The sequence below is a fragment of the Peromyscus californicus genome, unplaced genomic scaffold (genome assembly GCF_007827085.1).
Source record: "Peromyscus californicus insignis strain IS unplaced genomic scaffold, ASM782708v3 Scaffold_6__1_contigs__length_162567912, whole genome shotgun sequence".
Classification (NCBI taxonomy): domain Eukaryota; kingdom Metazoa; phylum Chordata; class Mammalia; order Rodentia; family Cricetidae; genus Peromyscus; species Peromyscus californicus.
This window is the reverse complement of record NW_026294584.1, coordinates 85,639,192-85,654,728: the sequence shown is the minus strand read 5'-3', so window position 1 is coordinate 85,654,728 and position 15,537 is coordinate 85,639,192. Positions and strand designations below refer to the sequence as shown.

The 15,537-nt window shown below is 41.9% G+C and overlaps 1 gene segment (V, D, J or C); it reads left to right on the top strand.

Annotated features, from left to right (window-relative positions):
* The first annotated feature begins 14,870 nt into the window (after positions 1 to 14,870).
* Positions 14,871 to 15,537, top strand: LOC128099682 (immunoglobulin kappa variable 4-1-like). The segment is given in 2 exon segments: positions 14,871 to 14,919; positions 15,122 to 15,537. Coding segments are annotated over 2 exon segments (465 nt in total).

The window sequence follows — 15,537 nt, the reverse complement described above, 5'->3', positions numbered from 1 at the left end:
ATAGGCCCCAGGTTTCAAACAGCCAACTCATGCAATGAGCACAAGATCTGGTCCCACTGCCTGGATGCCTCCCAAACAGATCAAGCCAATCAACTGTCTCATCCATTCAGAGGGCCTGATCCAGTGTGGACCCCTCAGCCATTGGTTCATAGTTCATGTGTTTCCATTCATTTGGCTATTTGTCCCTGTGCTTTATCCAACCTTGGTCTCAACAATTCTCGCTCATATAAACCCTCCTCATTCTCGCTAATTGGACTCCCAGAGATCCACCCGGGGTCTAGTCATGGATCTCTGCATCCAGATCCCTCAGTAGTTGGATGAGGTTTCTAGCACAACAATTAGGGTGTTTGGCCATCCCATCACCAGAGTAGGTCAGTTCGGGCTGTATCTCGACCATTGTCAGCAGTCTGTTGTGTGGGTATCTTTGTGGATTTCTGTGGGCCTCTCTAGCACTTTGCTTCTTCCTATTCTCATGTGGTCTTTATTTACCATGGTCTCCTATTCCTTGTTCTCCCTCTCTGTTGTTGATCCAGCTGGGATCTCCCGCTCCCCCAAGCTCTCTTTCCCTCAACCCTCGCCTTTCATTACCCCCACTCATGTCCAGGCTGTTCATGTAGATCTCATTCCATTTCTCTGTCATTGGGCGATCCCTGTGTCTTTCTTGGGGTCCTGTTTTCCAGGTAGCCTCCCTGGTGATGTGAGTAGCAGACAAGTCATCCTTGTTTCATGTCTAGTATCTTGCTATGAGTGAGTACATACCATGTTTGTCTTTCTGAGTCTGGGTTACCTCACTCAGGATGATTTTTTCTAGATCCATCCATTTGTCTGTAAACCTCATGATGCCATTGTTTTTCTCTGCTGAGTAGTATTCCATTGTGTATATGTACCACATTTTGTTTATCCATTCTTCAGTTGAAGGGCATCTGGGTTGTTTCCATGTTCTGGCTATTACAAACAATGCTGATATGAACATAACTGAACAAGTGCTCTTATGGTGTGGTTGAGCATTTCTTGGGTATATGCCCAAGAGTGGTATAGCTGGATCTTGGGGGAGATTGATTCCCAATTTTCTAAGAAAGCGCCATATTGATTTCCAAAGTGGTTGTACAAGCTTGCATTCCCACCAGCAGTGGAGGAGAGTTCCCCTAGCTCCACATCCTCTCCAGCATAAGGTGTCTTCAGTGTTTTTGATCTTAGCCATTCTGACAGGCGTAAGGTGGTATCTCAGAGTTGTTTTGATTTGCATTTCCCTGATGATTAGGGATGTTGAGCAGTTCCTTAAATGTCTTTCGGCCATTTGAGTTTCCTCTGTTGAGAATTCTCTGTTTAGCTCTATAGCCCATTTCTTAATTGGACTGTTGGGCATTTTGATGTCTAATTTCTTGAATTCCTTATATATTCTGGATATCAATCCTCTGTCAGATGTGGGGTTGGTGAAGATCTTTTCCCATTCTGTAGGCTGTCGCTTTGCCTTGTTGACCGTATCCTTTGCTCTACAAAAGCTTCTCAGTTTCAAGAGGTCCCATTGATTGATTGTTTGTCTCAGAGTCTGTGCTACTGGTGTTCTATTTAGGAAGTAGTCTCCTATGCCAATGCGTTCAAGACTACTTCCTACTTTCTCTTCTAGCAGGTTCAGAGTAGCTGGATTTATGTTGAGGTCCTTGATCCACTTGGACTTAAGTTTTGTGCACGGTGATAGATATGGATCTATTTGCAGCCTTCTACATGTTGATATCCAGTTTTGCCAGCACCATTTGTTGAAGATGCTTTCTTTTTTCCATTGTGCACTTTTGGCTTCTTTGTCAAAAATTATATGTTCATAGGTGTGTGGATTAATGTCAGGGTCTTCAATTCGATTCCATTGGTCCACATGTCGGTTTTTATGCCAGTACCAAGCTGTTTTTATTACTGTAGCTCTATAGTAGAGCTTGAAGTCAGGGATCGTGATGCCTCCAGAAGTTGTGTTATTGTACAGGATTCCTTTGGCTATCCTGGGTTTTTTGTTTTTCCATATGAAGTTGAGTATTATTCTTTCCAGGTCTGTGAAGAATTGTGTTGGTATTTTGATGGGGATTGCATTGAATCTGTAGATTGCTTTTGGTAGGATTGCCATTTTTACTATGTTAGTCCTGCCTATCCATGAGCATGGGAGATCTTTCCATTTTCTGACATCTTCTTCAATTTCTTTTTTCAGGGACTTAAAGTTCTTGTCATATAGGTCCTTCACTTGCTTGGTTAGTGTTACCCCAAGGTATTTTATGTCATTTGTGGCTATAGTAAAGGGTGATGTATCTCTGATTTCCTTCTCCGCTTCTTTGTCCATTGTATATAGGAGGGCTACTGATTTTTTTGAGTTGATCTTGTATCCTGCTATGTTGCTGAAGGTGTTTATAAGCTGTATCAGTTCCTTGGTGGAATCTTTGGGGTCGCTCAAGTATACTATCATGTCATCTGCAAATAGGGAAAGCTTGACTTCTTCCTTTCCAATTTGTATCCCCTTAATCTCCTTATGTTGTCTTATTGCTCTGGCTAGAACTTCAAGTACTATATTGAATAAGTATGGGGAGAGTGGACAGCCTTGCCTCGTTCCTGATTTTAGTGGAATTGCTTTGAGTTTCTCTCCATTTAATTTGATGTTGGCTGTTGGCTTGCTGTAAATTGCCTTTATTATGTTTAGGTATGTTCCCTGTATTCCTGATCGCTCCAATACCTTTATCATGAAGGGGTGTTGGATTTTGTCAAATGCCTTTTCTGCATCCAGTGAGATGATCATATGGTTTTTTTCTTTGAGTTTGTTTATATGGTGTATTACATTGACGGACTTTCGTATGTTGAACCACCCTTGCATCCCTGGAATGAATCCTACTTGATCATGGTGGATAATTGTTTTGATGTGTTCTTGGAGTCTGTTTGCCAGTATTTTATTGAGTATTTTTGCATCAATGTTCATGAGGGAGATCGGTCTGTAGTTCTCTTTCTTTGTTGTATCCTTGTTTGGTTTAGGAATTAGGGTAATTGTAGCCTCGTAGAAGGAGTTTGGTAATGTTCCTTCTGTTTCTATTGTGTGGAACAATTTAGAGAGTATTGGTATTAACTCTTCTTTGAAGATCTGGTAGAATTCTGCGCTGAAACCATCTGGTCCTGGGCTTTTTTTGGTTGGGAGACTTTTAATGACTGTTTCTATTTCGTTAGGGGTTATTGGACTATTTAAATAGTTTATCTGGTCTTGATTTAACTTAGGTATGTGGTACCTATCCAGAAAGTTATCCATTTCTTTTAGGTTTTCCAGTTTTGTCGAATAGAGGTTTTTGAAGTATGACCTGATAATTCTCTGGATTTCCTCAATGTCTGTTGTTATGTCCCCCTTTTCATTTCTGATTTTGTTAATTTGGATGCTCTCTCTCTGTCTTTTGGTTAGTTTGGATAAGGGCTTGTCTATCTTGTTGATTTTCTCAAAGAACCAACTCTTTGTTTCATTAATTTTTTGTATTGTTCTCTTTGTTTCTATTTTATTGATTTCAGCTCTCACTTTGATAATTTCCTGGCGTCTATTTTTCCTGGGAGACTGTGCTTCTTCTTGTTCTAGAGCTTTCAGGTATGCTGTTAAGTCTCTAGTGTGAGATTTCTCCAACTTATTTATGTGGGCATTTAGTGCTATGAATTCCCCTCTTAGTACTGCTTTCATAGTGTCCCATAAATTTGGATATGTGGTGTCTTCATTTTCATTGATCTCTAGGAAGTCTTTAATTTCTTTCTTTATTTCTTCCTTAACCCATTGGTGATTCAGTTGGGTATTATTCAGTTTCCATGAGATTGCAGGTTTTCTGTAGTTTTTGTTGTTGTTGAAATCCAACTTTAGACCATGGTGGTCTGATAGAACACAGGAGGTTATTCCAATTGTTTTGTATCTGTTTAGATTTGTTTTGTGGCCAAGTATGTGGTCAATTTTAGAGAAGGTTCCATGGGGTGCTGAGAAGAAGGTATATTCTTTTTTGTTAGGATGGAATGTTCTGTAGATATCGATTAAGTCCATTTGAGTCATGACATCAGTTAAGTCCTTTATTTCTCTGTTAAGTTTCAATTTGGGAGATCTGTCCAGTGGTGAAAGTGGGGTGTTGAGGTCTCCCACTATTAATGTGTGGGGTTTTATATGTGATTTAAGCTTTAGTAATGTTTCTTTTACATATGTGGGTGCCCTTGTGTTTGGGGCATAAATATTCAGAATTGAGACTTCATCTTGGTGGATCTTTCCTGTGATGATTATGTAATGCCCTTCTTGATCTCTTTTGATTGATTTTAGTTTGATGTCTATTTTGCTGGATATCAGGATGGCTACACCCGCATGTTTCTTAAGACCGTTTGATTGGAAAGTCTTTTCCCAGCCTTTTATTTTTAGGTAGTGTCTATCTTTGAATTTGAGATGTGTTTCTTGTATGCAGCAGAAAGATGGGTCCTGCTTTCTTATCCATTCTGTAAGCCTATGTCTTTTTATAGATGAATTAAGTCCATTGATATTGAGGGAAATTAATGACCAGTGATTGTTCATTCCTGTTATTTTTTGGTGGAGATGTGTGGGTGCTTCTATACGTTGGGGTTTACTGCTGTGGCTTTATCTGTTGCCTGTGTTTTTGAGGGTGTATCTGACTTCTTTAGGTTGGAATTTTCCTTCTAGTGCTTTCTGTAGGGCTGGGTTTGTGGATAAGTATTGTTTAAATCTGGCTTTGTCATGGAATGTCTTCTTCACTCCATCTATGGTGATTGAAAGTTTTGCTGGGTATATTAGTCTAGGTTGACATCCATGGTCTCTTAGTGTCTGCATTACATCTGTCCAGGTTCTTCTGGCTTTCAAAGTCTCCATTGAGAAATCGGGTGTTATTCTGATGGGTTTGCCTTTATATGTCACTTGGCCTTTTCCCTTTGCTGCTCTTAATATTCTTTCTTTATTCTGTACGTTTAGTTGTTTAACTATTTTGTGGCGAGGGGACTTTTTTTGGGGGTCTAGTCTGTTTGGTGTTCTATAAGCTTCTTGTATCTTCATAGGCATTTCCTTCTTTAAGTTGGGAAAGTTTTCTTCTATGATCTTGTTGAATATATTTTCTGTGCCCTTGAGTTGGTATTCTTCTCCTTCTTCTACCCCTATTATTCTTAGGTTTGGTCTTTTCATGGTGTCCCAAATTTCTTGGACATTTTGGTTCATGATTTTGTTGGCTTTAGTGTTTTCTTTGACTGATGAATGTATTTCTTCTACTGTATCTTCAATGCTGGAGATCCTCTCTTCCATCTCTTGCATTCTGTTGATTATACTTGCATCTGAAGTTCCCAATCGTTTTCTCAGATTTTCTATTTCCAGCATTCCCTCTGTTTGTGTCTTCTTCATTTTTTCTATTTCCCTTTTCAGGTCTTGGACTGTTTCCTGCATTTGTTTCATTGATTTTTCTTGATTTTCTCTCAGTATTTTATTGTTTTCTTCCAGGACTTTATTGATTTCTTCTAATTTGTTTGCCCTTTCCTCTAGTTGTTTACAGCGTTCTTCACATTTTTTTGTCTTTTCCTCTACACAAGCCTCTAGCTTCTTCATGATGTCATTCATAAGGCTGTTTTCTTGTGCTTCTTCCAATTTCTGATGTTCAGGTCTAGGTGTTGGAGGAGGGCTAGGGCCTGGTGATGCTGTATTGCTATTCATTTTGTTGTATATGTTTCTGCCTTGACGTCTGCCCATCTCCTTGTGGTTCGTTCTTGGCCTTATCCGCACACTTGGTTCAGACAGACCAGTGTTCCAAAAGGGAAGTCAGTGTTCCAAAAGGGAAGTCCGGAGCAAGATGGGACCTGGGGGCCGGCCTCTAAGTCTCAGGAAGAGGCTTGGGGCTCAGGCGGATGGGCGTGGGGGCAGGGTCTGGAGACTGCAGGGTCTGCCAGGGGTCTTGGAGAAGGGGATCCTTCCCGGTGGGGCTAGCAGGGAACCTGCCTGGTGGCCAGAACCTGGGGCCGAGTTGGGCAGGTCTTCCCTGGAGTGGCTGGTGCCCAGGGATGGGGTCTGGGGCAAGGACGGGCACTCACCAGTGTTGTAAAAGGGAAGTCTGGAGCAAGATGGGGGCCGGCCTCTAAGTCTCAGGAAGAGGCTTCTGGCTCAGGCGGATGGGCGTGGGGCCAGGGCGTGGAGACTGCAGGGTCTGCCAGGGGTCTTGGAGAAGGGGATCCTTCCCGGTGGGGCTAACAGGGAACCTGCCCGGTGGCCAGAACCTGGGGCCGAGTTGGGCAGGTCTTCCCTGGAGTGGCTGGTGCCCAGGGATGGGGTCTGGGGCAAGGAAGGGTACTCACGAGTGTTCCAAAAGGGAAGTCCAGAGCAAGATGGGAGCTGGGGGCCGGCCTCTAAGTCTCAGAAAGAGGCTTGGGGCTCAGGCGGATGGGCGTGGGGGCAGGGCGTAGAGACTGCAGGGTCTGCCAGGGGTCTTGGAGAAGGGGATCCTTCCCAGTGGGGCTAGCAGGGAACCTGCCCGGTGGCCAGAACCTGGGGCCAAGTTGGGCAGGTCTTCCCTGGAGTGGCTGGTGCCCAGGGATGGGGTTGAACTGTATTTCTAAACACAGCAATACAAGTATTGTTTTCAAAATCCCAATGAGTCTTTCTTGAAACAGTGACATATAGTATGTGCATTTGGTCACATTTACACATTAAACAATATTGACATATAACATCATTAAGCTATAAATAAATATATCTGAAAAATTTTCCAATATTTGGTCACTCCCTATCTGTTTTCAAATAACTCACAGACCAATATAATAAGATAACATTTGAATCTGATTGAAAATATAAGTATGTGGGATGAAAACTAGTGGGTTACACTAAATCAGCACTCAAATGGGAAATTGAGCAGTGAGTCTTCACAAAATAAAGAATGGTTCATAGTCCTAATTTCATGTCCTATGTCAGGCAACCAAAAAAGGAAATAAGTATTAAATAGCGAAATGTAGCAAAACAGCAATTAAATAGACCTTCCTGCCTGTAAAGGACAGTCAGGAAATGATGACTGTAGCCACAGAATAGACAGTGCTGAAGACATTGTCACACCCTTTTAACGACATAAGATTCAGGTATTCAAAGGAAACAATGAATTAAGTGATGAGATAGAGTGAAAGATGGGAGAAATTTTAGGCTCTCAAGTTTGAGTAGACGCATAGATTGCTTTATTCGTAGTAGAGCAGGAACATTTTAAATATCAGTGATTGTGTCATGAAATCTCTAATGTGTATGTATCACATTCATCTCTTCTCAGTTGCATGTGACTATGGTGATATTATGATGACTTAGTCTCCAAACTCTATGGCTGTGTCAGCAGGAGAGAGAGTTTCCATCAACTGTAGTCCAGTCAGAATCTGTTTTGAAGGTCTACCCAGAAGAACCACTTGGCCTGGTACCAGCAATAAACCAGGGCAGTCTTCCAAACTGCTGGTCTCTTAGGCATCTTGAGCTCCTGATAAGTTTACTGGCAGTGGATCTAGGATAGATTTCACTCTCACCATCATTGCTGTCTATTCTGAAGCCCTGAATGTTATTACTGTCAGCAGCATTACAGCTCTCCTCCAACACAAACCTCATCTGAGAGTCTCACCGGCTGCGTGCATCACACACACACACACACACACACACACACACACACACACACACACACACACACACACATGGACACTTCCTTCATCTGCCTTACAGTCAGTGAACCTGGCACATTGATGAATAAACTTGTGAGACCCATCAGAAAATTAATAAGCACATTGTCTACTAGATTGCTGGAGCACAGTGTATTTAAGTTCTCACTTTAAGTGGCTATTTTTCTGTAACAATTTACCACAAACTATGGCTTGAACTAAGGAAATTCATCATTTTGTAGTACTGCAATCCCGAAGTCTAACACAAGACTCAATGGCCTGAAGGTAATTGTTGGCAGCCTGTAATCCCAGGTGAAGGCTTTAATATTGATTATGTAATTTTTATGTGCATGGGTGTTCTGCCTGTATGTAGTCTTGCACCTTGTGCATACAGTGCCCACAGAAGCCTGAAGAGGGCATTGAGTCCCTGGAACTGGAGTTACAAATAGTAGTAAACTGCTATATGGGTGCTAGGAATTGATCCTAGGTACTCAGGAAGAGCAGCCAGTGTTCTTAGCTGCTGAGACATCACTCCAGTCCCTACATTTCCATATGGAGGCTCGGGAAGACACTACACCTTCTTTTGTTTTCCATCTCTTGGTGGGCTCCCTACTCTCACATTGTGACTAGTACCTCCACTCTTTCTGTTTTTTTAGTTTGGTCAAAAATTTTGCTGTAATATATTAATTGTCTTAAAAGCATTTCAATTCCTTTAAAATATAACATACATTTTGAAAAATATTTGCCCTCTTCTTATCCTTTCCCTTTTCTACATCCTACTTGGTGCATTCTTTCTCTAGTTTTGCTCTGCTTTGCTCCCCCCTACTTTCTAATTAAGACTCATATACATATGAGAATTTAGATTTCTATAATATCTAGGGTCTATAAATTATACTTAAGGTGTGACCCCCCCACACATACATACTCAACAGCATTTCTTCTTTCTTCCCTTCTTTTATGGGCCCCATTCTCCTCTGATGTCTATCCATCCTCTTTTGAATTGTGAAGACTGAGAAATTTCACTTGTCTATGTTTTGTGTGTTTAATTGAAGGTGGCAGATGTGACATCCAAATGACACAAACTCTATCCTCCCTGTCTACATCTCTGGGAGACAGAGTCACCATCACTTGGAAGTCCAGTGAGGACGTTTATGCTATATTATCATGGTACCAGCAGAAACCAGGGAAAGCTCCTAAGCTCCTGATCTATGGGGCAAACAACTTGGAAGATGGGGTCCCATTGAGGTTCAGTGCAGTGTATCTGAGACACAATATTCTCCCACAGTTAGCAGCCTGGAGGCTGAAGATACTGCCAGTTACTACTGTCATCAAGGTTCTGACACCCCTCCCACAGTGACACATGTCATGTCATAAATCATCCAGAGAAGCAGAAGTGTGAACCTGGGCTGCCTCACCTGCTCCTCCTGGTGCCTGCATCAGCTGAGAATGTTTGTGAGGTACTGTCTGCCCTTGAAGGACACTGTGAGCTTTAGTGTAAGCAGCCAGGCGAATCTCGTGAATCCCAATTCTTCATCTTTTCAGCATGTGTAGCACAGAAACAACTACTATCCTCTCAAGTGCAGTGAATACGTAGGTTACTACCCTTAGTGGTCTGAGTTGTATATTCAGTTGACATTCTGAAACAAAGCAGAAGACACTATAGACACAAGGAGCTAGAATTTGAGATCTACTCTGGGGCCATTAACTTGCTTAGGTAAAGTAGTGTCAGGTGTTCAGGAAGCTTGTAGATGTAAATGAGGAATATTCTGCTTGCCTAGAAGTTAGAGTTCATTTGCCAAAGAACTTGTGGACTGGGTAAACATGTGCTCCTGATACTTGCCTTGTGACCCAGGGTTGGAGTGCCATGGCTCCCATCTGCCTGCAACAGCATGATGGTATTCTACAATCCTTACATATATCCTTGCATCTGTCTGAAGTTGTTGCTGTTTATTGTATTGTGCTTTTCTGACTCTCAGATCTAATGTGAGAGCTCATAAATATGTACCTTTGAGAAAACATACACAGTCCATAATTCACCAGCAATGGTTATATAGCAATCATTTTATGGAAATGCAGATTAAGTTAGCACTCTGCATTCTGGAAAATTTTGAGCATCAAGTCATTTGCATACTAAGAGAAGGAATCTATTTTTTTTCACTTGCTTGCTTTTCTTTTTTTTAATTTTGCAATACAGTTCACTTCTATATATCAGGCACGGATTCACTTGTTCTCCCTCCTCCGCCCCCCTCACCTTCCCCCAAGCCCACCCCCTATTCCCACCTCCTTCAGGGTAAAGCCTCCCCTGTGGACTGAGATCAACCTGGTAGACTCAGTCCAGGCAGGTCCAGTCCCCTCCTCCCAGGCCGAGCCAAGCGACCCTGCTTAGGCCCCAGGTTTCAAACAGACAACTCATGCAATGAGCACAGGACCCAGTCCCAACTGCCTGGATGCCTCCCAAACAGATCAAGCCAATCAACTGTCTCACCCATTCAGAGGGCCTGATCCAGTTGGGGACCCCTCAGCCATTGATTCATAGTTCATGTGTTTCCATTTGTTTGGCTATTTGTCCCTGTGCTTTATCCAACCTTGGTCTCAACAATTCTCGCTCATATAAACCCTCCTCATTCTCGCTAATTGGACTCCCAGAGATCCAGCCGGGGCCTAGTCATGGATCTCTGCATCCAGATCCCTCAGTCATTGGATGGGGTTCTAGCACAATAATTAGGATGTTTGGCCTTCCCATCACCAGAGTAGGTCAGTTTGGGCTGTCTCTCAACCATTGCCAGCAGTCTATTGTGGGGGTATCTTTGTGGATTTCTGTGGGCCTCTCTAGTACTTTGCTTCTTCCTATTCTCATGTGGTCTTCATTTACCATGGTCTCCTATTCCTTGTTCTCCCTCTCTGTTGTTGATCCAGCTGGGATCTCCTGCTCCCCCAAGCTCTCTTTTTCCCTCGACCCTTGCCCTTCATTACCCCCACTCATGTCCAGGCTGTTCATGTAGATCACATCCATTTCTCCATTCTTATTCAATATAGTACTTGAAGTTTTAGCCAGAGCAATAAGACAACATAAGGAGATTAAGGGGATACAAATTGGAAAGGAAGAAGTCAAGCTCTCCCTATTTGTAGATGACATGATAGTATACTTGAGTGACCCCAAAGATTCAACCAAGGAACTGATACAGCTTATAAACACCTTCAGTAACATAGCAGGATACAAGATCAACTCAAAAAAAATCAGTAGCCCTCCTATATACAATGGACAAAGAGGCTGAGAAGGAAATCAGAGATACATCACCCTTTATTATAGCCACAAATGACATAAAATACCTTGGGGTAACACTAACCAAGCAAATGAAGGACCTATATGAGAAGATCTTTAAGTCCCTGAAAAAAGAAATTGAAGAAGATGTCAGAAAATGGAAAGATCTCCCATGCTCATGGATAGGCAGGACTAACATAGTAAAAATGGCAATCTTACCAAAAGCAATCTACAGATCCAATGCAATCCCCATCAAAATACCAACACAATTCTTCACAGACCCGGAAAGAATAATACTCAACTTCATACGGAAAAACAAAAAACCCAGGATAGCCAAAAGAATCCTGTACAATAACACAACCTCTGGAGGCATCACAATGCCTGACTTCAAGCTCTACTATAGAGCTACAGTAATTAAAACAGCTTGGTACTTGCATAAAAACTGACATGTGGACCAATGGAATCGAATTGAAGACCCTGACATTAATCTGCACACCTATGAGCATAAAATTTTTGACAAAGAAGCTAAAAGTGTACAATGGAAAAAAGAAAACATCTTCAACAAATGGTGCTGGCAAAACTGGATATCAACATGTAGAAGGCTGCAAATAGATCCATATCTATCACCGTGCACAAAACTTAAGTCCAAGTGGATCAAGGACCTCAACATAAATCCAGCTACTCTGAACCTGCTAGAAGAGAAAGTAGGAAGTAGTCTTGAACGCATTGGCATAGGAGATCACTTCCTAAATAGAATACCAGTAGCACAGACACTGAGAGAAACAATCAATCAATAGGACCTCTTGAAACTGAGAAGCTTTTGTAGAGCAAAGGATACGGTCAACAAGGCAAAGCGACAGCCTACAGAATGGGAAAAGATCTTCACCAATCCCACATCTGACAGAGGACTGATATCCAGAATATATAAGGAACTCAAGAAATTAGACATCAAAATGCCCAACAGTCCAATTAAGAAATGGGCTATAGAGCTAAACAGAGAATTCTCAACAGAGGAAACTCAAATGGCTGAAAGACATTTAAGGAATTGCTCAACATCCCTAATCATCAGGGAAATGCAAATCAAAACAACTCTGAGATACCACTTTACACCTGTCAGAATGTCTAAGATCAAAAACACTGAAGACACCTTATGCTGGAGAGGATGTGGAATAAGGGGAACTCTCCTCCACTGCTGGTGGGAATGCAAGCTTGTACAACCACTTTGGAAATCAATATGTTGCTTTCTTAGAAAATTGGGAATCCATCTGCCCCAAGATCCAGCTATACCACTCTTGGGCATATACCCAAGGAATGCTCAACCACACCATAAGAGCACTTGTTCAGCATGTTCATATCAGCATTGTTTGTAATAGCCAGAACCTGGAAACAACCTAGATGCCCTTCAACTGAAGAATGGATAAACAAAATGTGGTACATATACACAATGGAATACTACTGAGCAGAGAAAAACAATGACATCGTGAGGTTTGCAGACAAATGGATGGATCTAGAAAAAATCATCCTGAGTGAGGTAACCCAGACTCAGAAAGACAAACATGGTATGTACTCACTCATAGCAGGATACTAGATGTGGAACAAGGATGACTTGTCTGCTACTCAGATCACCAGGGAGGGTACTTGGAAAACAGGACCCCAAGAAAGACACGGGGATCGCTCAATGACAGAGAAATGGAATGAGATCTACATGAACAGCCTGGAAATGAGTGGGGGTAGTGAAGGGCAAGGGTCGAGGGAAAGAGAGCTTGGGGGAGCGGGAGATCCCAGCTGGATCAACAACAGAGAGGGAGAACAAGGAATAGGAGACCATGGTAAATGAAGACCACATGAGAATAGGAAGAAGCAAAGTGCTAGAGAGGCCCACAGAAATCCACAAAGATACCCACACAACAGACTGCTGGCAATGGTCGAGATACAGCCCGAACTGACCTACTCTGGTGATGGGATGGCCAAACACCCTAATTGTCGTGCTAGAAACCTCATCCAACTACTGAGGGATCTGGATGCAGAGATCCATGGCTATGCCCCGGCTGGATCTCTGGGAGTCCAATTAGCGAGAATGAGGAGGGTTTATATTAGGGAGAATTGTTGAGACCAAGGTTGGATAAAGCACAAGGACAAATAGCCAAACGAATGGAAACACATGAACTATGAACCAATGGCTGAGGGGTCCCCAACTGTATTAGGCCCTTTGAATGGGTGAGACAGTTGATTGGCCTGATCTGTTTGGTAGGCATGCAGGCAGTGGGACCGGGTCCTGTGCTCATTGCATGAGTTGACTGTTTGAAACCTCGGGCCTATGCAGGATTGCTTGGCTCGGCCTGGGAGGAGGGGACTGGACCTGCCTGGACTGAGTCTACCAGGTTGATCTCAGTCTGTGGGGGGAGGCTTTGCCCTGGAGGAGATGAGAATGGGGGGCGGGCTGGAGGGAACGTGAGGGGGACGTGAGGGGGGAGAACAAGGGAATCCGTGGCTGATATGTAGAACTGAATTGTATTGCAAAATAAAAAAAAGAACGCCTGTTTGTAATTAGTTGAGTATTCAGAAATAGTCATATTTTTAAGAAATGAATTGCCTCTATGAAGAAAAGCAATATTCTGTAATATCCTGTTTTTATCACACTGTCTTATATTTTTATAGTTATTTCACTAAATTATATACATGCATCCTTTATATAAATGCATATACATGTTGTACTGTCTACATTCATGTCAACTTGACAAAACTACATTTATTTGAGAATAGAAAACTTCTATTGAAAATATTCCTCCATCAAACTGGACTGTGGGCAAGCCTGCGGTACATTTTCTTGTTTGTTGTGGGAAGGAATTACAGTCCTGTGTACTGTAAGAAAGCAAGCTTTTCAAGAAACCGGGAGCAAGCCAGTAAGAAGTGCTCCTCCATGGTCTCAACATCAGCTTCTTCCTCCAGGTTCCTGCCCTGACTTCCTTTAGTGATAGACTGTAATATGAAACTGTAAGCTGAAATAAATTCTTTGTTTCCCATGTTGCTTTTGGTCATGGTATTTTATCACAGCATAGAAACCTTAAAGGAGACACATGGATATTTAAAATTTATTTATGAAGTGCAAAGACAACCCACTTTCTTTTCCTATTTCCATTCATTTCCTCATCTACCTATGTACAGGCATTTGGGTTTTCTTGATAAAAGCAAAACGTAGCTTTCATCTTTGTGAATTTTTCCTGTAGTATATTAAGTGTTTTGTTCTATTTCACTTTTCTTATATTTTAATTTAATAATGTATATATTGACTTAAATTTGCTCTTGTTACCCTAAGTTTAAAAAATATTTTACATCATTTATTTTACCAATTGTTGTTTTCTTTCAAAGACAATAAATTATAGTCACAATTTTTCTTTTATACCCTTGTTTTGCAAATTTTCATACCAATAAATATTTTTCACCTAAAAAAAAAAAGAAAAGAATTACTTTGGAGATGGAAGATAATGAAAATAATTAGTGTTAATTCTCTCATTTTTGTCTTTCCTTTTTTCTTCATTCCATCCTTCCTTTCATTAATTGCTCATTTTCTTTATTGTATGTTTCCTAATTTGTTGTTGTAATTTTTTGAACATATCATTTCCCTAGGACTGTCAATCTACAATAGCTCTCCTAATGTTTTTGCAAAATTCACCTGATTTAAACAGGTCTTGGATTTTAACCAAAGCATCTATCAGAGATCATAGTAGATTTCTCTTGGAGAGCTGTAAGTCAACATCTTTCAGTGATTGCTCATGCTCTCTGTGATGGTACATTTGCCTGTTGATTGACAGCAGCCACTCTCAGGCACACTGCCCAGGCATCCGCCTTTGTGTTTGCTGACTGCTTTGCATGGGCCCCTCCAGCCCAGCCCAGCTGCTCAGAATTTATAAACCAGGGCTTTTCAGTGAGAACAGAGCTGCATCAGACAAGCAGGGGGAGCAGGATGGAGTCACTGACCCAGGTCCTCATGTCCCTGCTGTTCTGGGTGTCTGGTGAGAAATTTTAAAGTATTATAACCTTTTTAGAGTCACTTTTTGTATATAAAAATTTACAATGTGTGTCAGGCTGTAATAATATTTATGCAATAATACTCTGACAATATAGCATTACGAGGACATTAAATGAAAAATTTAATTTGTATTGAATTCTGTAGTTTTTTTTATTATGCATGATCTTTGATATTCCTGATTGTAGGTGCCTGTGCAGATATTGTGATGACCCAGTCTCCATCCTCCCTGCCTGTGTCAGTAGGAGAGAAGGTCACCATCAACTGCAAGTCCAGTCAGAGTCTCACTTCAGGCTCTAGTCACTACTTGGCCTGGTACCAGCAGAAACCAGGGAAGTCTCCTAAACTGCTGATCTACTGGGGAAACACTCGGTACACTGGAGTCCCTGATCGCTTCACAGGCAGTGGGTCTGGGACAGATTTCACTCTCACCATCAGCAGTGTCCAGGCTGAAGACCTGGCAGATTACTACTGTCAGCAGCATTATAGTACTCCTCCCACAGTGCTTCAGCCTCCAACAAAAACCTCCTCTGAGAGTCTCACCAGCTGCCTGCACCACACACAGCCCTGGACCTACACACTTCCACTTCCCCCTTCTGCCTGA